General features: G+C 44.4%; 1 protein-coding gene across 2 annotated transcripts in view; it reads right to left on the bottom strand.

Moving 5' to 3' along the window:
- The window catches only part of TRIM44 (tripartite motif containing 44), a 149,746-nt gene that overhangs the window by 100,575 nt on the left and 24,237 nt on the right, over positions 1–24,934 (bottom strand). For both annotated transcript variants that reach the window (XM_030200798.1, XM_030200799.1), the window contains exon 3: positions 6,777–7,016. In XM_030200798.1, coding sequence (XP_030056658.1) covers positions 6,777–7,016 — 240 coding nt within the window. The remainder of the gene's footprint in view (positions 1–6,776; positions 7,017–24,934) is intronic.

Below are 24,934 nucleotides of genomic sequence, written 5' to 3'. Positions count from 1 at the left end.
TATGTTGAAACCTTCTGCTCAGTGTGCTGCTGCGGCTAGGAAAGTGAATAGAATGTTGGGTATTATTAGGAAAGGTATGGAGAACAGGTGTGAGGATGTTATAATGCCGTTGTATCACTCCATGGTGCGACCGCAACTTGAGTATTGTGTTCAATTCTGGTCGCCGCATCTCAAGAAAGATATAGTAGAACTGGAAAAGTTGTAGCGAAGGGCGACGAAAATGATAGCGGGGATAGGACGACTTCCCTATGAAGAAAGACTAAGGAGGCTATGGCTTTTCAGCTTGGAGAAGAAACGGCTGAGGGGAGACATGATAGAGGTATATAAAATAATGAGTGGCGTGGAACAGGTGGATGTGAAGCGTCTGTTCACGCTTTCTAAAAATACTAGGACTAGGGGGCATGCGATGAAACTACAGTGTAGTAAATTTAAAACAAATAGGAGAAAATGTTTCTTCACCCAACGCGTAATTAAACTCTGGAATTCGTTGCCGGAGAACGTGGCAGAGTTTAAAAAGGGGTTGGACGGTTTCCTAAAGGGCAAGTCCATAGACCGCTACTAAATGGACGTGGGAAAAATTCACAATTTCAGGAATAACATGTATAAAATGTTTGTACGTTTGGGTAGCTTGCCAGGTGCCCTTGACCTGGATTGGCCACTGTCGGGAACAGGATGCTGGGCTCGATGGGCCTTTGGTCTATTCCCAGTATGGCATTACTTATGTACTTATGAGGCGTATTTTCAAAGCACTTAGACTTACAAAGTTACATGGAGGGGCATTTTCGATATGATGTCAAAATCTGAATTTGGACGTTTTACACAAAACGTCCAAATTCTGTACAGGAAAGAAGGTCATTTTTGAAAATGAAAAACATCTTTTTTTCAGAAATACTATGGGCGTTTTGTATTTTGGACATTTTGTGATTTGGTCCATTTTGGAAAAAAAAACCGTCCAAGTGCAAAACATACAAAATCAAGTCACTGGGTTGTAGGAGGAGCCAGCATTTTTAGTAGACTGGTCCCTCTGACATCCCAGGACAGCAGTAGGGCATCCTAGGGGGCACTGCAGAGGACTTCATAAAATGCTCCCTTACTTTGTCTGCTGAGCCCCCAAAACCCACTACCCCCAACTGTACACCACTACCATAGCCCTTACGGGTGAAGGCAGGGGCGGTCTTAGGCAGGGGCAACCAGTGCGACCGCATAGGGCCTCGCGCTCACAGGGGCCCCGCGGCGCACGGCTGGTTGAATCTTATCTTGTGCGTCCGTCCCCAGTGCATGCGGCATATGAAGTTTTCCCAGCGCCACGCATGTCAGCCAGGTTTGGCTGCGCCACCGTGCACCATGCCGCTGCTGGCTGCAGCATCGCCACCTGACACCGATGACCCCCACGCCGGAGGCATCCTGGGGGCTCATGAGCCATCGGATCGGGCACTACGCCGGTGAGCATACCCCGGTAAGGAGCTGTGCCAAGGGGCACGAGAGACCCCATACTACACCCCATGGAAAATCCCTAGTGCATATTGCATAATGATGATAAGGTATCGTTATAAATGAAAGAATTTAAGTGGTTCCATCCAGCTGTTTACAGGTTAGTCTTCCAGATTCAGAGGTTGATAAAAGCAGGCAGTGTTTATGGCTATACAGTTTGAGCATGCATATGCGAACAAACGTTAATATGTGCAGTATGTGTAGAACTGTGTGATTTTTCTTGGTTTTGGAGAAATATATATCGATCTAAAGCTGGAACCTCTGAATTAGAACTCCTAATTGTTTGTAGTAGCCTTGAACGGAATAATTTCTGGGGGGTTTCCAATGCTTAATATTAGGTTTCCTATGATAGCATTGTGCTTATTTCAATCAGTTTTTCTGTACAAGTTTTGCTTCATTTGTCTTATTTGAAATTTCATAAATAAAAGGTTTTCTAAAAATGTACTAAACTTGTCAATGGGGGCAGAGCTAGGGTAGGGCCCCACCAAATTGGTCTGCAGAGGGCCCCGCACTTGCTAAGACCGGCCCTGGGTGAAGGGGGCACCTATATGTGGGTACAGTGGTTTTCTGGTGAGTTTTGGAGGGCTTGCAGTTTCCTCTACAATTGTAACAGGTAGGGAGAGGTAGGAGGCTGGGCTGGGTCCACCTGTCTGCAGTGCACTGCACCCACTACTAGACTACTCCAGGGACCTGCATGCTATTCTGATGGACCTGAGTATAACATCTGAGGGTGGCACAGAGGCTGGAAAGCAATGTTTTTCATCACACTTTTTGAGGGTGGGAGGGGGTTAGTGGCCACTGGGGGAATAAGGGGAGGTCATTCCTGATTCTCTCCTGTGGTCATCTGGTTATTTAGGGCACCTTTTTGTGCATTATTCATAATAAAAACAGGTCTAGCTCAAAACGTCTACGTTTTAGTCCTGGACATTTTTGTTTTGTTCCATTATGGCTGAAAAACATCCAAGTCTTAAGAACGCCCAAGTCCTGCCCTGAACACGCCCCTGAAACGCCTGCTTGAGATTTGGACATACTTCTGATGGTCTTCATAGAAGAACGTCTAAAAATAGGTTTCGAAAATACTGATTTGGACGTTTTTGTGAGAAAAACGACCAAATGCAGACATGCCACTTTTTAAACATTTTTCTCTTTTGAAAATGAGCCTGATAGTAACCTATGGAACTTTGTAAATCTAATGCTTTGAAAATGACCCCTCTAGTGCTTCAGTGTAGCAGTCTAAATGAAGGACCTCTTTTCCGCTGATCTTAGGTGCCTGGCTGAAAATAGGTTATTGACTAGCTTGAGGGACCTAGAACAAAAGCCCCCAAATTTAGACCAGCTATTGATTTCTCTGAGCTTTAGGACACCTAAGTATGGCACCTGGGACTGCAAATCAGCACTGAACTTGTAATGTCATTCCTGCCCCCCCCCCCCCCTCCCTACTTAAAAGAGACACCTAAATTCAGAAGCTCAGTGGGGGAGAATTTTTATTTATAAAGATCTGAGCACCTACAGTTAACTTAGATGCCTAGAAGACGGTATGAATAATCATAAGAACATAAGAATTTGCCATACTGGGACAGACCGAAAGTCCATCAAGCCCAGTATCCTGTTTCCAACAGTGGCCAACCAAGGTCACAATTAGCTGGCAAGATCCCAAAACGGTAGAATACATTTTATGGTGCTCATCTTAGAAATATGCAGTGGATTTTCCCCAAGGCCATGTTAATAATGACATATGAACTTTTCTTATAGGAAATTATCCAGACCTTTTTTAACCACGCTAAGCTAACTGCTTTTTCAACATTCTCTGGCAATGAATTCCAGGGTTTAATTACACACTGAGTAAAGAAATATTTTCTCCGATTTGTTTTAAAATTACTACTTTGAAGCTTCATTGCGTGCCCCCTAGTCCTAGTATTTTTGGAAAGAGTAAACAAGCAATTCACGTCTACCATTCCACTCATTATTTTATAGACCTCTATCATTTCTCCCCTCGGCTGTCTTTTCTCCAAGCTGAACAGCCCTAACCACTTTAGCCTTTCCTCACAGGGAAGTTTTCCCATCCCTGTTATCATTTTTGTTGTCCTTCTCTGCACCTTTTCTAATTTCACTATATCTTTTTTGAGATGCAGTGACCACAATTGAAAACAGTACTCGAGGTGCAGTCACACCATGGAGAGATATAAAGGCATTATAACATCCTCATTTTTGTTTTCTATACCTTTCCTAATAATACCTAACCTTCTATTTGCTTTCTTAGCTGCCGCTAAACACCGAGCAGAGGATTCAACGTACCATCAACGATGACACTTAGATCTCTTTCCTGATCTGTGACTCCTAATGGGGAACCTTGCATCACATAGCTATAGTTCGGATTCCTCTTTCCCACATGCATCACTTTGTACTTGCTCACATTAAACATCATCTGCTATTTGGATGCCCAGTCTCCCAGTCTCGTAAGGTCCTCTTGCAACTTTTTACAATACTCTTGTGATTTAACAAGTACATAAGTACATAAGTAGTGCCATACTGGGAAAGACCAAAGGTCCATCTAGCCCAGCATCCTGTCACCGACAGTGGCCAATCCAGGTCAAGGGCACCTGGCACGCTCCCCAAACGTAAAAACATTCCAGACAAGTTATACCTAAAATGCTGAATTTTTCCAAGTCCATTTAATAGCGGTCTATGGACTTGTCCTTTAGGAATCTATCTAACCCCTTTTTAAACTCCGTCAAGCTAACCGCCCGTACCACGTTCTCCGGCAACGAATTCCAGAGTCTAATTACACGTTGGGTGAAGAAAAAGTTTCTCCGATTCGTTTTAAATTTACCACACTGTAGCTTCAACTCATGCCCTCTAGTCCTAGTATTTTTGGATAGCGTGAACAGTCGCTTCACATCCACCCGATCCATTCCACTCATTATTTTATACACTTCTATCATATCTCCCCTCAGCCGTCTCTTCTCCAAGCTGAAAAGCCCTAGCCTTCTCAGCCTCTCTTCATAGGAAAGTCGTCCCATCCCCACTATCATTTTCGTCGCCCTTCGCTGTACCTTTTCCAATTCTACTATATCTTTTTTGAGATACGGAGACCAGTACTGGACACAATACTCCAGGTGCGGTCGCACCATGGAGCGATACAACGGCATTATAACATCCGCACACCTGGACTCCATACCCTTCCTAATAACACCCAACATTCTATTTGCTTTCCTAGCCGCAGCAGCACACTGAGCAGAAGGTTTCAGCGTATCATCGACGACGACACCCAGATCCCTTTCTTGATCCGTAACTCCTAACGCGGAACCTTGCAAGACGTAGCTATAATTCGGGTTCCTCTTACCCACATGCATCACTTTGCACTTGTCAACATTGAACTTCATCTGCCACTTGCACGCCCATTCTCCCAGTCTCGCAAGGTCCTCCTGTAATCGTTCACATTCCTCCTGCGACTTGACGACCCTGAATAATTTTGTGTCATCGGCGAATTTAATTACCTCACTAGTTATTCCCATCTCTAGGTCATTTATAAATACATTAAAAAGCAACGGACCCAGCACAGACCCCTGCGGGACCCCACTAACTACCCTCCTCCACTGAGAATACTGGCCACGCAATCCTACTCTCTGCTTCCTATCTTTCAACCAGTTCTTAATCCATAATAATACCCTACCTCCGATTCCATGACTCTGCAATTTCTTCAGGAGTCTTTCGTGTGGCACTTTGTCAAACGCCTTCTGAAAATCCAGATATACAATATCAACCGGCTCCCCATTGTCCACATGTTTGCTTACCCCCTCAAAAAAATGCATTAGATTGGTGAGGCAAGACTTCCCTTCACTAAATCCGTGCTGACTTTGTCTCATCAGTCCATGTTTTTGTACATGCTCTGCAATTTTATTCTTAATAATAGCCTCCACCATCTTGCCCGGCACCGACGTCAGACTCACCGGTCTATAATTTCCCGGATCTCCTCTGGAACCCTTCTTAAAAATCGGAGTAACATTGGCTACCCTCCAGTCTTCCGGTACTACACTCGATTTTAGGGACAGATTGCATATTTCTAACAGTAGCTCCGCAAGTTCATTTTTTAGTTCTATTAATACTCTGGGATGAATACCATCAGGTCCCGGTGATTTACTACTCTTCAGCTTGCTGAACTGACCCATTACATCCTCCAAGGTTACAGAGAATTTGTTTAGTTTCTCCGACTCCCCCGCTTCAAATATTCTTTCCGGCACCGGTGTGTCCCCCAAATCCTCCTCGGTGAAGACAACTTTGAATAACTTGCAATAATAAATCCCCGTTAATGTATTTAGCACGCAACTATGCTTTCTTGACTACTGAAGACGGGTAACCTCTTCCAACCAGCGATTTTTTCGCTTGAATCTTGAAAATCAATTTCAGCATCACAATCTCTACGAAATCTGAGAAAGTGAGAGTAAGAGCAAGATACGTGGAGATCAACATTAGAAGAAGATAAAGTAGATACTTTTGCGTTATGTACAAGGGGGGGAGGAAGTGGCAAAAATCATCAGACGAAATTGGGACATTATGAAAACACATCCAGTGTTTGAAGATTGTAGGTTGCAGCTAGCTTTTTCCAGAGGTCGTAATCTGAAAGATCTATTAAATCCGGCCAACCTCCCGGCTAGAGAGCGCGATATGTCTAAAGGAGGTGGACATTTTAAGTGCAGACATTGCAGCACCTGTGATGTTATTCTTGAATGCTCAGAATTTATTAATCCTATGGATTCTAAAAGTTACAGTATGACATCTATTACTACATGTGAATCCAAGAATGTGGTGTATTGGTTAAGGTGCCCTTGCAGCAAATTGTATGTGGGGAAAACCACGAGACGGCTCCACACCAGGCTGATTGAATATAAATCCTGTATTTCCAGACAGAAATTAGGAGCCCCATTAGTAGCACATTGTGTCACAGCTAATCACACGTTTAGAGATTTGAGCAAGATAGAGCAAGTAACAACGTCTATGCAAGGAGGGGACTCTGATGGATTACTCACACAGAGAGAGCAGCGCTGGATTCACCGTCTCAGCACTTTAGAGCCTGATCGTGTTAACACTATAAGAGTATATATAATATTGTGCACATTGTGTGGTTAGAACCAGTATCTCTCCCACATCTTCCTCAGTGAAGACTGAAGCAAAGAATTAATTTATTCTCTCTGTTATGGCATTGTCTTTCCTGAGTGCCCCTTTTATCCCTCAGTTATCTAAAGTGCTTTACCAGATTGAATCCCCAATGTATCTACTGTGGTTACCTCAGGTTTGAGCAAGGCGAGCTCACTGAAGGTGTTCAGCTGCCTGGTTATTTCGGCCATCTCCGCCATCACCTTTAGCATCTTCACGTTCACATCTGCTAAGACTTCAGACATATGGGCAGAGGCCACAGCTTCCTGCAAATCCAGCAAGTGGAGTGCTTGTCTCTTTTCCTCATGGGCCAGTTGATGCATGTCTTCAAACTCGCGCACAATGATATCCTTCATCTCACGCCGGGTCACCTGCACATCACAGACATAATTGACAAGAGGAACATCATATTAAAAAGAAAGCCAAACTGTGGCTAGAGTAACACTGCGTTATTATATCCATCATCATGTGGAGGGAAATTCTACAAAGTATGCATGAAAATCATTAGGATAATGGCATGTACCTGCGGTACTCTGTCTTGGTTGAATCTCTGTATAAAGGTAATGCCACCGGCATTATACCTGGAAATTTGGTGCCTGGTCATATCTGAGTTCAGGCACTGAATTTCTGAGTATACAGACTCGGCCGAACTATAGCCAGTGAAGTGTGATATTTGGCACTTAACCAATTATGAAGAATGACATAAAGATAGGACTGCCTTTTATGTTGTCCTATTTATGCAGTTAACTTTAAGAACACCATCAATTTAGCCGGTTTTGGTTTGGGCGCTGACCGGGCAGTTTCAATGTCACAATCCAGTTGTCGTGCTGAAAATGCCCAGTTAGCCCTGGACGGGTGATTTAACAGCCAGGAGCCTCTTGTGGCCGTTTAAATCATATCAGGCCTGTGGTTAGTAAATTCCAATAAATAAATAAACAAATAAAGGCACATGTGGGTGTAGAAACATATGTAAATGCCACAATCCTGCCTAAGAGTTATTGTACAGATACCCTGCATATCTTCCACGGTGCACATTTTACAGTTCGAGTGTAGGCAGACTCACATTTACATAGATAATTTCCAGAGTACTGTAAGTAACGCACTTATCACTGGAACTCAGGCACCCACATGCCGGCTCTATGGATGATACACATGCTTGTGCCTATTGTATAAAAGGAAAGCAAGTGCATGTCCCTTTATAGAACAGACTCATACCAGGGTCCAGTGATTTAATTACCTCCAAAGTGCTCATGTCTTTTCTCTTCTTTGACCCAACAAAAGGCCTCCATGTTCTGTGAAGAGGATCAGTTCTCCATACTCTTGTGATCCCCTCCCTCCTTCTCTCCCTGAAGGCTCTCAAGATGTCCTGTTGTCCTGTCAGCCCCTCTTCCATACTCTACACATCCGTTCACTGGCAGTGGCTCTACAGTCTGGGGAAGTTGATGGTCCCCATGGAAGCTAAGTCTTCCTTGTGGGTTGAAAGCATTTACTGAACAAATAGAACAATTATCCACACTTGCTACTGCTTGTGAAGATTGCATACATCCCTGTATTTTGAAAATGTGACTTCAATGTGTGCCTAGAAAGCTCTGGATAATTTTTATGTTTATGGAGTAAAGTACACTCTATACTGCAAATAATCCAGCTTTTACTGCCACTATTACAGCTCCTAGACCTCTGCACCACACTTTTAAGACTTTCTTTTGGGGGAGAGGAAAGGGATCTTCAGCCAACAGTCTCTAAACATGTGAACCAAGGCAAATCTACCAGCGTGCTGGAAATCAAACGAAATATTTACTCACCTCATACAAGAAAGAATCTACAAGAATATAAAGATCTTGAAAACATAATACTACTACTACTTATCATTTCTATAGCGCTACTAGACATAAGCAGCATAGCCCCTAGCTCCAGCAAAGTGTTACCTTAGCTTTCACCAAGGGATTTTTATTTTGGATTCTTAACAACTAATTTTCCCAGGTAAGCATAGGTACTCTCTGGAAAGACAAGAGGATCAAAAGACCAAGGATAGGACTGGAGCCCCAGCTAGGTTTGATAAACCTGCTGATGTCAGATCTTAGTCACTGAGGCAGATACACTGAAAATAAAAGGTTGACGGGCAAATCGGAGGCAATTCCTTTTTACTGGACAATATATTTCTCCCCTTATAAGGGCAAAGTCAAATGAGCAGTAGATGTGATAAATAAACATGCCAGAGCAATTCTATGAACGTTTCAATGGGAGACAAAATCAGTTTCTTAAATAGATATATTTTATCACTGTATAAAGGGTTAATTCATCACTAGAGACTATCTACAAATGAACATATCTACAAACCAGGGCTTTATCTCAGGGCACAATTGATCTGTTGTATCTTCTGCTGACCCTCAACCAAATAGCCTGATCTAACGCTGATCTGTATATATCATCGTAAGTGCCAGAAAGTGAACTGTTAGTATCAAGCCACAAATTACTGCCGTTATTAAACAGCCTCCAGTTTCAGCGCCTGATTGTATATCTTGCTGACACATCCCCTGGCTTGAAGTTTCACTTGACATTATAACCTCACCGAGCAGAACAGCCCTTGTGTTCCTGATGCAGCTCTGGAGGCTTTGTGAACTGTGGTATCACATCCCCTCTTATATACCCCTACCCTATTGGGTCTCGATGGACACCACCAGGCATTTCTTCATCATACTGGAATTAAACCATATGATCACTCACCTTGGAAAACATTACCCTAAAAAAATCAGCCTTTCCACTTCTGGGGTGATGTTTTTTCTTTTTCCCAGTGTTCCCAACCAACCCACCTCATCCCCTCTGTCAGAGGGTTGTGGCCATTCTTTCCAAAATTATAATCATGCATAGTGAGTGGATCCAAGGTTACAGATATTCTTTGAAAAAAAAAAGACAATAAAACATATTAAGTCTCCTTTAAATCATGAACTGCTTCTGCCATTCTCCTTGGCACTGATTATAAATATTTCACCACACGGCACAGTATCTATGGGAGCACAGGTTCATACAGGGCTGGAGTTAGGAGAGTGGAACCAGGTTCATGCTTTAGACTCCATGTCACAAGGGGCTCCAAGCCTACCTGAAGCAGAAGGCAGCACAGCCTGCTGACAGCTTTGAGGTCCCCTCCCAGATTTCTGCCCAGGGCCCCAGCATGTCTAATGCCATCCCTGGATTAATCCTAAGAACATCTCTGGATTTCCTCTATTTTTCTGTATGCACTGACCCTGTCTATCACCCATAAGCGAATTTACAAGACTTCTGCTCAAAAATATATTCTAGCTACCTTTCTCCATGGGTTTTAAAATCCCATGTTTCATTGTAAAATGGATGGCAAAACTGTGCCCTTAAGCCATAGGGCTCTGCAGTCCCTAATGAAGACAGTGCTTTTTGATACCATTTATTTAGTGATATTCCTCTTTTGCAACCAACACAACAAAGCCGTGTACAGGAAAAATAAAACACTGAGACAGGAAAGAGGAGATAAGGAGGGGAGAAGTGTAGGAGGACAGCATGGCTGTGAGAGAGGAATGGGAGGCGAGAGCCAACAGCAGCCACTTGTTCCAATATAGCAGCAGAAGTAGAGGAGTAACCTAGTGGTTAGCGCACTGGACAAACAAGCAAGGAAGCCCAGTTCAAATCCTGCTGCTGCTGCTCTTTGTGACATTGGGCATGTCACTTAGGCCCAGACGCACAAAACTTAACGAGCCATCAAAATGCTTTTTATACTGATTCTAGCTGGTTTAGTGAGCACGGAGTTAAGCGAGACATGCTTAAAGGGGTTGTGTGGGCTCCTTTCCTGTCATGGTAGCAACGAACAATAATTGTATGCAAAGTTATTTTTAATGAGCTAATTACTATTCAAATGATCCATTTTCCTAGCGATGCACAGAATTGGACCACCTACCTTTAGGATGAAATTTTTACAGGTGGTCAGGAGTTGTCAGTACTGCTGTTTCCTTCCTATTACTGCTGAAAGTTTACCCTCAGCTGCAGCTACCTGGATGGCTGAGGGGAGCTGCGGCATCTCTACCTGCTTGCAGAGTCAACACAGGCTCCCTGGCTATATTGCTGCCGATGGGCAGATCAGGCAGGTTTAGCTGCACGCCCAGGAAAGCGAGTGCTGCTTACACCAGAGGAGACAGCTGTGGCAGCAATAAAAAAAAAGTTTGAAAAAAGAAAGCTACACACTGCTTTCATACATGCAACTTGTATGCATGTAAGAAAGACGGCTGTAGCATGCGCACAGCAGCCATGCTTAGTGATTGGCTGTTCTGCGCACGTTTGGGCGACCGATTACCTTCCCCCCTGCCGGGCTGCTTGCTGTTTTTGTGAGTACCTCATTTGCATCCCATTTCTTTTGAGCATCGCTCGCTATTTCCAACTCGGTAATTTTTACTGAGGTAAAAATAGCTATCGGTACTTTACCAGGACTTTGGTGCATCTGCCTCTTAGATAGCAATACACTGATGCCTAAGTACAGGTGCTAACAGCGGAGGTATGATACAGATGACTTGTGCTTATACACATGATTGTTTAGTGGCATACCACAGAATCAAAGCGGTTAAGATATGCAATAAAACCATTATCTATAAAGTAGGAAATGGACAACAATGTTTGAAAAGGACAGGAATGAAAAAAAAGGAGGTGTGCCTCTGCTTATCCGCCACCACCCGCATCATCATCCATCAGGAAATGCTAAAGGAAAAAGGTAAGTTTTCAAGGATGCCCAAAAACTGAGGACAGAAGTCTCTGCTCTGCTAGCAGAGAGTTAAGGGCGACAGAGCAATAGAGAAGAAGGGAAAAGTGCCTGGTAGATTCCAGTCATGAGCAATAAATCCAGGGGACCAAAAACTGATTTCCAAAAGAAGAGCGTGAACGAGCAAGATATCCCAGAAAGAAGGACCCTCCTGCTTATAATCGAACGAGAAAAATGCCCAAGTTCCGACCTAAATCGGGAGATGGACGTTTATCTCACAAAACCGAATAAAGCGGTATAATCGAAAGCCGATTTTTGGACGTTTTCAACTGCACTCCGTCGTGGATGCGGACAAAGTTGATGGGGGCGTGTCAGAGGTGTGGCGAAGGCGGAACTGGGGCGTGGTTATCTGCCGAACAAAGATGGGCGCATTTCACCGATAATGGGAAAAAAGTATGCGTTTTTAGCTAGAATTTAGGACACTTTTTCTGGACCCTGTTTTTTTCACGAATAAGGCCCCAAAAAGTGCCCTAAATGACCAGATGACCATTGGAGGGAATCGGGGATGACCTCCCCTGACTCCCCCAGTGGTCACTAACCCCCTCCCACCACAAAAAAATGATGTTTCACAAATTTTTATTTTCACCCTCAAATGTCATACCCAGCTCCCTGGCAGCAGTATGCAGGTCACTGGAGGAGTTGTTAGGGGGTGCAGTGGACTTCAGGCAGGTGGACCCAGGCCCATCCCCCCTACCTGTTACAATTGTGCTGCTTAATGCTTATTAGTCGTCCAACCCCCCCAAACCCACTGTACCCACATGTAGGTGCCCCCCTTCACCCCTTAGGGCTATAGTAATGGTGTAGACTTGTGGGCAGTGGGTTTTGAGGGGGATTTGGGGGGCTCAACACACAAGGGAAGGATGCTATGCACCTGGGAGCTCTTTTACCTGTTTTGTTGGTTTTGTAAAAGTGCCCCCTAGGGTGCCCGGTTGATGTCCTGGCATGTGAGGGGGACCAGTACACTACGAATCCTGGCCCCTCCCACGAATAAATGTCTTGGATTTATTCGTTTTTGAGCTGGGCGCTTTCATTTTCCATTATCGCTGAAAAACAAAAACGCCCAGCTCACGCATTGTTGAATAAAACATGGGCGTCTATTTTTTTCGAAAATATGGTTCGGTCCGCCCCTTCACGGACCCGTTCTTGGAGATAAACGCCCATGGAGATAGGCGTTTTCGTTCAATTATGCCCCTCCCTGTGTATTAAATTTTGTGTTGAATCCTATAAGAGATCGGGAGCCAGTGATTCTGCTTAAGGGGAGAGATGACATGGTCATAACAATGAGCGGGACAGAGGGGATGTATAGCCATATTCTGAACTAATTGAAGCTTCTTGAGGAAGAAGGCCAGAGTAATGTTACAATAGTCCAATAATTAAAAGGTAGGTACATAAGCACTAGTGCTATTCACTTAAGGGCCATTTTGCTAAAGGGCATTAAGCTTAAATCACACTTAGTGCATGAAAAACACATTAAATGTGCATTAACTATTTTTGGAGAGACATGTAATGGGCCGAGAATGGGTGTGGAAGTGTTAACCAGTGAGCACATTCTAATTAGTACGCACTGTCTGTCTGAATTAATGCAGCATCTCCTAGATTGGACGTGATAAGTGCTCTCATGTAAATATTTTGCAAGTACCACACACTAATGGAAAAATTAATGCAGGATCTTAAAATATAAAAAGAAAGCCCTAAAATACTGCCACATTTAATCTGGGCTTAGTACACAGGAAAGTCCTGCATTATGATGCGCTAAGCCCAGATTCTAATGCTCTTAACTAAAAGAGCCCCTTAGTGCGCAAGAGGGGAGAGGCCTACATGTGGGCAGAGCACAAGTGTATCACCAAGCGATGTGTGTCACATGCAGGGCAATTTTCAAAAGAGAAGGACGCCCATCTTCCGACACAAATCGGGAGATGGGCGTCCTTCTCTCAGGGTCAACCAAATCGGCATAATCGAAAGCTGATTTTGGGCGTCCCCAACTGCAGTCCATCCTGGGGACGACCAAAGTTCCCAGGAGCATGTCGGAGGTTGGACTGGGGTGTGCTTAAGAGATGGGCGCCCTCGGCCGATAATGGAAAAAAGAAGGGCATCACTGACGAGCATTTGGTCGACTTTACTTGGTCCCTTTTTTTTCACGACCAAGCCTCAAAAAGGTGCCCACACTGACCAGATGACCACCGGAGGGAATCAGGGATGACCTCCCCTTACTCCCCCAGTGGTCACCACCCTCCCACCTTAAAAAAAATGTAAAAAAATGTTTTGCTAGCCTCTATGCCAGCCTCAAATGTCATAACCAGCTCCATGACAGCAGTATGCAGGTCCCTGGAGCAGTTTTAATGGGTGCAGTGCACTTCAGGCAGGCGGACCCAGCCCCCCCCCCCCCCCCCCACCTGTTACACTTGTGCTGGTAAATGTGAGCCCTTCAAAACCCACCTGAAACCCACTGTACCCATATGTAGGTGCCCCCCTTCACCCCTTAGGGTTATATTAGTGGTGTACAGTTGTGTGGAGTGGGTTTTTTTTTTTTTGAGGGGGGGTTGGGGGGCTCAGCACCAAAGGTAAGGGAGCTATGCACCAGAGAGCAATTTGTGAAGTCCACTGCAGTGCCCCCTACGGTGCCTGGCTGGTGTCCTGGCATGTGAGGGGGAACAGTGCACTACGAATGCTGGCTCCTTCCATGACCAAATGCCTTGGATTTGGTTGTTTTTGAGATGGACGTCCTCGGTTTCCATTATCGCTGAAAACCGGGGACAACCATCTCTAAGGACGACCTAAGGATGACCATCTCTAAGGTTGACCTAAATGTTGAGATTTTGGTGTCCCCAACCGTATTATCGAGACGAAAGATGGACGCCCATCTTGTTTCGATAATAGCGGTTTCCCTGCTCCTTTGCCGGGACGTCCTTAGAGATGGGTGTCCCCGTTCGATTATGCCCCTCATGGTGTACTTTAGGTGTGCCAACTTACACCAGCCATTGACATGACATAAGTTGGCACACCTCACTTCTGGCATGTCAAAGCAGCTTCCATCAAGTCTTAGGCATCCCTAGAAGCTGTTATACAATTGTGGCACCTACATCTTGGCACCAATTAATAGAATTACCCCCTTAGGTACAAACTTAGGGGTCCTTTTACTAAGGTGCGCTAACAGATTTAGAGCATGTCATACATGCATTTGTATCCCACTTATATCTGCATAAGAATCAAAGCAGGTAACAGAATTAAACAATAAAAAATAATAATTAAAACATAACCAGAATCCTAAAATCACTCTAAATATTTGTTAAACAAGTAAGTCTTCAATGATTTGCGGAACAGATAATGAGTCATTGTCTGGACTACTAGATTGGTAACTGTATGAACTATCATAAATCTTTTAAGTAGCACATGCTTAACTGAGGAAAAGCCTATGCTTAATGTAGAACTGAATTGAGATGAAAATCTGAAAGGACGTACGGATAATAATTGAATATGAGAGCTTGAGAGAAGACCATAAATAGTATTAAAGACCATACATGCAACTTTAAATTCTATTCATGCAGCAACTGGCAACCAGTGCAGATTGACCAACAATGGTGAAACGCAATCATACTTTTTAACACCGTAAATCAATTTTGCTGCTGTATTCTGCATTAACTGCAGTCTATTTAACACTTTGCATTCCTGAATTATAAAACTCTACAATAGTCCAAATGTGATAAGATTATCACTTGAACTAAAACTCAAAAATTCTCAGGAAAGAATAGTCATCTAATTGCTCTTAAATGACGTAGCTTGCTACGAATTATTGCATGTTAGGTACCATGGAGCCCATAGGTAAACAATGGGCTGTGTAACATTTAGTGTGCGCTACATCCATTAGCACACCTTAGTAAAAAGGACTCCTTAGATTGTGAGCTCTCCAGAGACAGGAAAATACTTGAATGTAACACACCTTAAGCTACTACCGACAATGGTGTGAGCTAAACCCAAATAAATATGCAAGTGCAGCTGTCCTCTATCGCAAAGGGACCTGCACACTGCCTGAATTTAAATGTTCAGGAGGCGGTGATCAAAGCTCCTTTACATCCTCCTAATCTATGGTTTTGGTTTTGCTACATAAACACCTGTCTTCCAACAGTGGTACTGTAGGGCGCTAAGATCTTGCATAGGGCAATGATAGGTCTGTGACCATTCTTTGAAGAAATAATGGATCTGTGCGATTGCTCCATTCAGTGTTCACCATTATTGCACTAGGAAAAACTATGACCATTCAATATGCAGAGAGTCATCAGGAAACAAAAAGGGGAGCTAATTAAACCATAAATCTGAATAAGCAGGAATTCCTGTCCCATGTAGTAATTGCCCAGAAGTGTTTTAGCAGAAACTCAATGTGCTTAATAAGCTGAGAAAAATCAAGCAGTGGGTTATGGGCCCATTTCTAACAGCATTCTCTAGCTTCAAAATAAACTGAAATCTGTTTATCAAAGCAGTGTCTCAACACAGTCCACCCTAACTATTTGCTGGCCCAACTGTTTAGGCCATAACACTACAAGATAGTGCTGCATGCATTCCCTGTCCAGGAAGTAGAGAACAGTTCAGAGAGACAGCCAACTTGAGAGGTTCTTGCAGATGTGAGACAGCAGCTCACAGTGCACTGGAACCTTAACACCCCAACAGGGATTACAGAGTTAGTAGCTTGAGAAAAAATCAGTTACTTATACACACATTGGCTCACGAAATGTGAAGGCTACCCATTACTCCATTTGATCAGCACACGATATACGGAACTGGGTATCTTGTTGGTCAACTGGTACTTTAAGATTCCCAGTGCAAGGAGCAGCCTGTGTGCACTGCCTCTGAAAACAGACAGTGCACCATCTGTATCTCTTGGCAGGAATGAGTCTGCACTGACCCCTTGCCCACTGTCAAATGAATCTCTTTTTATCTAAAAAGTAATCTCACAAAAAGCTGTTAAAAAAAAGCCTGGATGCTCTTCAGAATCATTTCAAGTCTACAGAAGTGAAAGACATCCATCACTGTCCAAATGCTGAATTTAACCCTCATCTTACGCATGAGAGTTCTATGCCATTCAAATGAGATACCAGATGAATAAATTTACACTTCCAAACAGAATACACCATATGGGATGTCAGCAGTTTCTCCTTGAATACAACTTTGCAATTTGCATGGATAGCAGTGGCTCAGAAGGGATCATTGTGCAGTAGCTCTTAAATCCATTCCTGAGATCATCCCATAGGTCTGGCTTTTAGTGACCAAAGCATTCCTGTTAACCTGGTTCAGAGACCACATAAAGACAAATATGATCTCATGTATATTCACTGACTACATCCTGAGAACCTAAGCTGATTGGAATGAGATTTGGGTGCCCCTGGCTTGGAGTACTGGACATCACCATTACAGTGGTCAACCATGCTAATCAGGGATAGGGGGGGGGGACACCTCTGACAGTATAGGAAGGGTGGGTCTGACAAAAAGAAGCACTATTCTAGGGGTCTCCAATTCCAGTTTTCAAGAGCACCAACATGTATCACTTTCAAAATAAATAAAAAAAAATCTCAAAATGAGAAATAAACAAATCCACCAACATGAACGTAGACGAAAAACAGTGCTTAATCAAAGTAATACTCTGAAATGTTATCCAGCAAGAAGTCTTACTGAGAAAGGACATTAGCAGAGGCAAAACCATGAAAATGCTCCAATGAACTATCCACCAGCTACTCTTAACTGTCATTCATCAGTCCAAATTTCAAACTAATGGGAACTGCACTGCCCTAAGCTTCAAGTGATTTATCGACCACTGAGACTCCTATTCCATCCAGGTGCCCTGTGCCAGATAGAGCTTATAATGAGCTCCCAAACCCAACTAGTTGGCATCCACTGTCATCTCCCATTGTGTTATCGGAAAGGGAGTACCAATGGTCAGATTCCTGGGTGACAACCACCACTGCATACTCCATCTGGCAACCAGCATCCAAGAAAGATAAAAGTCATACTGCTGTGACACTGGAGACCAGCTTCTGAGAAGAGATTCCTATAATGGTCACATATGAACCTTGCTCATGGCACTACTTCCATTGCTGCCAATATTGATCCCAAAACCTGGACGTAGTCCTAGACCCTAGGCCTGCCTTGACTGAAGAGAAGATGAATCTATTGAACCAGCTTCAACCTCCTGCGCTTCATGAGGAAGTTCCTCTCCCATGCTGTGTTGAATAGAACGCCCAGATACTCCAGCATCTGTGATGGAGTTAGCCTTCTCAAAATTGATCGCCCAACCCAATAACTGCAGAAGACAGACAACTTTGTCTGTTGCTGCCATGCTGTTCAAATAGGATGCCGCATGAATGGGCCAGTGATCTGATTCCCTTGCACTAAAGGAAGGCCGCCATTGCTACCAAAACCTTGATAAACGTTCCTGGAGCCGAGGCAAGACAGAAGGGCAAAGCCCTGAACTGGAAGTGATGGCCCAGCAATGCGAAACATAAAAATCTCTGATGTGGCAGCCAAATTGGTATATGCAAGTACGCCCCCTTGAGATTGAGGGCAGTGAGAAATTCTCCTGCTTGAACCGAGACTGTGACTGCTGTTAGTGTCTCAGTGTGAAAGTGGGCCACTTGGAGGCGGCGGTGCAGACCTTTGAGATCTAAGACCAGACAAAAGGTGCCTTCCTTCTTTAGGCCAATGAAGTAGATGGAGTATCTGCATTGTCTTTGTTCAGTCTGGGGAAGTGGAAAAACGGCCTGGAGTGCCAGCAAGGAATCTACGGTGGTCTGAACCTCGACCACCTTGATTCCCTTTCGACAAGGAGACTGCAAGAAGAGAGAAGCGACCGAACGGGAGAACTCTAACTTGTAACCTTCTGTAACAATATCCAGAACCCACTGGTCTGATGTGATTTTGGCCCATTGCTCCCGAAACTCCTGAAGACGTCCTCCCACCAGAGGAAGAGAAAAGTGGACCAGCCTCACATCACTGCAGAGCTCTAAAGGCATTGGACACTATAGCTGACTAAGAGGAGGACATCCTGTCTGCATGAAAGGAAGGCTGGCATGCCTGAAAGCGGGACTTCTGATCATATTGCTGACAACCAGGCCAGTAGCGTCTGCTGTCTTGAAACTGAGAGCCTCCTTAAGATGGATGGCCAGAGGTCTTTAGCTTATCCTCCTGCAACCCCCAGTTCTTTCACCAAGTTACTGAGATCTTCTCCAAATAGCTACTTGCTCCGAAAGGGCAGCTTAACTAGACGTGACTTTGACGCGCATCCGTGTCCAATGCTGCAACCAGAGTTGCTGATGTGCCATGATAGCCAAAGACATACTGCAGGCCGTAACCCGTAACATATCATAAATAGCATCCACCAAGTAGGCCAAACCCACTTCCAGCTGGGCATTCTGATGCCTGTCTTGTGTTGCAGACTGCTAATGCCACTTCAGTCATGCTCTTGCCATGAATGAGCTGCACAATGTCACTCGAATGTCCAAAGAGGTCACTTCAAAGGCTTGTTTCAGAGAGCCTTCTAGCTTCCTATCCTGTAGGTCTTTTAGGACAATGCCCCCGTCCAACAGCAAGATGGTCATCTTAGTCACCACCATAACCAGGGAGCCCACCCTGGGAAGCTGCAATTTATCTTTCTCCTCTGGAAATAACGGGTAGAGGCGAGCCATGGCTCTTCTTACTCTCAGCTCCTCTTCCAGTGAGACCCATTCTGCTGTAATCCGATCCCAAATGTCTGGATGCATCGGGAAGGCCTTAAAAGGATCTCTAGGCCCCCTCATGATTGATGAAGATGGAACTTCTGACGCCAAAGCAGAAAGCTCCTCAATGGCAAACACCACCAGTGCCTCAGGAATAAGAGTTCAGAGCTCCTCTTTATGAAACAACCTCAGTACTTTTGGATTATCCCCCTCCTCAAGAGGGAGCTCTCCCTCCTCTAATGGTTCTTTCAATGATGACTCCTCTGTATAGACTGAGGCCACGTCAAATAAGGAAGGAGAGCAGAGATAGACCTCCAGGAGTGGGCAGATGAGACTAAACAAGATCTCTTAGGAGCTGGAGGGGCTGCGGGGTGAGAAACTGAAGTACCCTGCAGCAACTCTGACTGTCCCTGCTTCAGTAAACACTGGTGTAAGAGCAATATAAACTCTGGAGATCCCAATGCAACTAAATGCTCTGTCGGGCCAGGAAACTGTACATTGGCAACTGTGCTCCACACATGATCAGACATAGGCTGCTCCTCACTGCCAGTTAGCCCCAACAAAATAGCACCTGTTCCCGTGCTCTCAGGCATCAAACTACACACGAAAACCCTGGCATATTCAAATACTGTACTGAATCTGAAGATGTGCTGCTGCCGACTGTTCCTCCGCATCCTGCGGGATTCCTGTCTTGCATGCACTGCAACACCTCGACGCCTATCAGCAGGTCCCACAGTAGGAACACTGCTTAGCTGCCTCTGTGGGAGTCGCCATTCACCCCAACTGTCATCAGCACAGCACAATGTGTCCCAAGCGGTAAGTCAGGATCCTTCTCCTGCACAAGTAGAACTTGCACCAAGTAAAACTTTCAGCCCTCCAAGCAGTTCTGAGTCAAACTTTAGTCAGACTTACCACTGCCGGCTCCTTCCCCCCCCCCCCCCCCTCAAGCTCACAGTCTCCACAACTCTTACCACAGATGAGAAAGGCTCAGGACTGATACTCTGAACCAAGCTCTCCAGCAAACCTCCTTCCTTCTTCTTTCTTTCTTTTAACTGCACTTGCTGGTTGATGGACACAACTATCCTTCAGGTTCTGGAATATTGGGAAGCTACACATTGCTGGGACAATAAAATCACTTCACTATAAGGCCCGTCCATGCACCTATCCATCTCTTACACAATACCCACAATGACCCATTCTGAGATACATTTGCTTGCAGCATCCTTACTACAAAGTCAGTTCAATTAACTTGGTTATTCTGATAGCATGGGGTCCTTCCAGGGTCATGGGGAACTAAATGCATTAAGAGAGACTCAGTCCCTAGTAACGCCCAGCAAACGGTCACAAGGCGCAAGATGCAAGCCATCAGCAAGAAAGCCCTAAAGTGCACTAAAATCTTTTTCATTAAAAAAAATATATATCTTTCCTATTTAGGCTGGAATTTTACCGCTCTCCACCCCACAGGGAAGCATTTCAGGTGCTGAGTCAGTTAGACTTTAAAAGAATAAAATTAAAAATTAAATTTCAAATGTCTCTGATAGCATGTACGATATGAACTGCAAGTCATGCCTCTAAAAATCTCCGTTACTGTTCTATTTTGTACCACACAGTCAGTGAAAGCCAGTAGAAAAGGTTTGACGTCTGAAGGATGAATGCATGCACACCCACACTGAGAAGAGCGTCTTTGTACCAAATTATGACTCTGTGTGATCGAATGACTAATACAATATGCTGGCTGTCAAAGTTGCCACCAGCGGGCTCCATAAAGCACTTCTTTTAAATTACAGCTCACGTCAGGCTGTGGAGCGAAAGTCCTCATTAAAAATCCTCTCGGGACATCCAGCATAAAAGCCAGCTAGAGAAAGAAGGGATGAGGGCTGGTATGGGAAATCGGCTCCAAAGAACAAGTAGTTGAGTGGGAGAACTGTATGACTTCACTCAGCTCCTCAGCCTGACTTCTTGCCATTAATATGGCTTTACCTAGAAAGAGAAGGAACACCTCGGAGAGGGAATTTTGAAATAGTAAACATAAACATAGTAGATGACGGCAGAAAAAGACCTGCACGGTCCATCCAGTCTGCCCAAGAAGATAAATTCATATGTGCTACTTTTTTATTTGTACTGTCCTCTTCAGTGCACAGACCGTATAAGTCTGGTCAGCCCTATCCCCGCCTCCCAACCACCAGCTCTGGCACAGACCCTATAAGTCTGCCCAGCACTATCCCCGCCTCCCAACTACCAGTCCCGCCTCACACCACCAGCTCTGGCACAGACTGTAGAAGTCTGCCCAGCACTATCCCTGCCTCCCACCACCGGCTCTGGCACAGACCGTATAAGTCTGCCCAGCACTATCCCCGCCTCCCAACTACCAGTCCCGCCTCACACCACCAGCTCTGGCACAGACTGTAGAAGTCTGCCCAGCACTAGCCCCGCCTCCCAACCACCATCTCTGCCACCCATTCTAGGCTAAGCTTCTGAGGATCCCTTCCTTCTGCACAGGATTCCTTTATGTTTATCCCACGCATGTTTGAATTCCGTTACCGTTTTCATCTCCATCACCTCCCGCAGGAGGGCATTCCAAGCATCCACCACCCTCTCCGTGAAAATGAAGAATAATGTTTCAAATGAAGGATCCTCTTGTACTTATCTGAGGAGCAACATTTTAAGTGTCCATTATCTAAGAATTCCCATTCAAGCCATTGTGGCAGCCCAAAGCCCTGAGGCAAAAGAGTTAATAATGGTGACTGCTGGAATTCGAGATCAGATTTTGCAGACATATCTTCTGTTGACTTCTAAGGTCTTACATCTGCCACTGATTTTTATAATGTGTTAAACTGATAACTGTGCAAGGCTGTACCAGACTATAAGCTCCTAGGAGCAGGGACTGCCTTTTCTATGTGTCTCTATAGTGCTATGACCAACTCGTAGCACTACATAAATGTTCAGCAATGGTAGCACAGCACTGAATTAAGATGAACAATCCGGGCTCAGAAATCCTTGTGCTAACACAGCTCCGCCTCCTCCCCAAATCGAAAATTTCAGGCAGCCCATTTTCTTGACGTAAATCAAATCTTCACAATCTACACCGAACACAAGATGAACTGGAAAACTGAAATGCCAGTTGCAGTGCATATCACTTACCACAACAGTAAGGTTTCAGATGTAGGCACTTAGTCTTAAATTAAATGGTAAAGTTAATCTTGCACTGGAAACATGACTTCTGACTGTCTCTGGGAAGGATGTGACAGCTTCGTCTTGCTTGTTAAAATGGGTTTTACCAGTCAGTCGGACAGGTGAATCAAACGCTGGCAGACAGCATTATTATTTAGCTTTTCTTTTTTTTTTTTTTTTTTTTTTAAATGTTTATTTAGATATTTAAACATACATTTCAAAGTATATTGCTGTAGTTTACATATAAACAATCCCATATCCCCTCCCCCCTCCCTCATTTCCCCAACTCCCTGTCCATATGTCTCTTCCATTTTCATTTTGCAATAGTCCCAACACTGCTGCCCCTGTGGATAAGTTTATGCTGTATTTCAGTCCTCACATTCTTAGTGGTGTTCAGAGCCGCGGTGTCATCAGCTGGGGCGCATCAAGGTCAATCCCGTCTCGATGCCTCCACTCTTTGTACTTATCCCATATTTTTAAGAAATGGGTTACTTGTCCATTCTTTATTGCTGTCAATTTAGACATTTGGTAGAAGTAGTCCATTTTATATATAACCTTCATTACTGGGGGAGTCGATGTTTGCTTCCATGCAGATGCCATCGCTATCTTGCTCGCCGCCAAAAACATGGAGGCCAATCGATGTAGCGGCTTCGAAAGACCTGTAGGTCGAAAGTGTAGTATGCAGTGGTCCACTGTCATTGGATACTCTTTGCCCAGTATTTGGTTAAGCATTTCCAACAGTTCTCTCCAGTATCTTTGTATCTTGGGGCACGTCCACCAGATGTGTAGCATGTCTCCCTTCATTGTACATCCCCTCCAGCATTGATTTGACGTTTCTGGTATCATTTTGGCTAGTCTGTCCGGGGTGTAGTACCAGCGATATAGTATTTTGTATCCATTCTCTATAATGGCACTACTCACAGAGCTACTTAACAGGAAGCTCCATGCCTTCTCCCAGCTGTGTATATCATGTCTAGTATCTGTGTCTTGTTCCCATCTCTGTGTGTACTTCAATATGGGGTTTCTATGTGTCAATAGTGCTGAAAAAAATTCGTGTTATACATCCCTTGGCACTATTCCCACCCATTGCCCGTTCCAGCTCTGTTTCCTCTCCCTGTAACTCTGTCCTTGCTTTTCGGAGAATGTAATTTCTAATTCTGGAGTAGTAAATTAAATGTTGTGGTTGAAGATCATATTCCTCCTGCAGCTCCTCATAAGCCCGTATTACCCCCTCTTCCCAAATTTGTCCTAGCTGTTTTAGCCCTCTCTGTTCCCATTGTTTATACACTATATCTCCCTCTTCCCATGCAAAACCTGGTGCTCCCCTAATGTGCATCTTTCGGAAGTATGATCTATTTGGGCAGTGCTGCTGACGTATCGTATTCCAGGTCAGGAGTGGTGATTGTATTGCTATTGGCAAAAGTGCCGCCATTGCTCTAATACGCTTGCTAGGTTGCCATAGCAGCATGGCTGGTTGATGCATACCCACCCACTGTTTTTCTATCTGAAGCCATGGTTTTGTTTCAGCGTTAACCCAAGCTACCAATATCCTCAGCTGTGCTGCTTGATAATACCGATAATAGTCCGGTACTCCCATGCCCCCTTTTTTTTTTGATTGATAGAGCATTTCCGCTCGAACTCGCGGTGGCTTATGCTGCCATATGTATGCAAATGTTTTACGTTTTAATTGTCGAAAAAATTTTTTGGGGATCGGTAGTGGTAGAGCTATAAAGAGATATAATATCTTGGGTAAGATCATCATTTTTATCGCTTGTATTCTGCCTATCCATGATAGCTCCAATCCCTCCCATCGGTCTAGCTCTTTGAATAACTCCCTTAATTTAGGGGGAAAATTCGCTTCATATAAATCCGTTAATGTGGGTGTAAGATTGACCCCCAGATATCGCAATGAGCGAGTTGCCCATCGCAATGGGTATTGCTGTTTTATGGCCTTGGTAGCTTCTCCGGACAGGTTCAGGCCCATTAATTCTGATTTAGTCATATTTATTTTAAAACCTGCTATTTTCCCAAATTGCTGTAGAATTTGTATTATGCCCTCCATGGAACCCAGAGGGTTTGTCATAGTGAGCAAGATATCATCTGCGAAGAGCATGATTTTATGTGTCTTTTGGCCGATGTGAACGCCTTGTATCTTGGGATGTAATCGGATCTCCTGAGCTAGGGGTTCCAGTGTTAGGGCAAAAAGCAGAGGTGACAGGGCGCATCCCTGTCTTGTCCCTCTCTCCAGTGTAAAAGTTTCAGAGCATTCCCCATTAATAATCAGAGCCGCTAGTGGGTGTTTATATAATTGTCTTATCCATGCTATAAAGCTGCCTGTTATCCCCATTTTACGTAGTACTTCAAACATATAGGGCCAATGGACTCTATCGAACGCTTTTTCGGCGTCCAGTGACAGGAGTACCGCCGGTTGCTGTGTACTATTGATCTCCTGTATAAGATGTATGGCTCTTCTTATGTTATCAAATGTCTGTCTACCCTCTATAAACCCCGTTTGGTCATCTCGTACTAATTGCTGCATAAACATCTGTAGACGTTTAGCCAGAATCTTCGTAAAGATTTTGTAATCTGTGTTTAATAACGATATTGGGCGGTATGAACCGCAGTGTGTCGGGTCTTTCCCCGG

Source organism: Microcaecilia unicolor, chromosome 4, assembly GCF_901765095.1.
Source record: "Microcaecilia unicolor chromosome 4, aMicUni1.1, whole genome shotgun sequence".
NCBI classification, from domain to species: Eukaryota; Metazoa; Chordata; class Amphibia; order Gymnophiona; family Siphonopidae; genus Microcaecilia; species Microcaecilia unicolor.
Note: the sequence above shows the minus strand (reverse complement) of the source record. Positions and strands in the feature narration are given on the sequence as shown.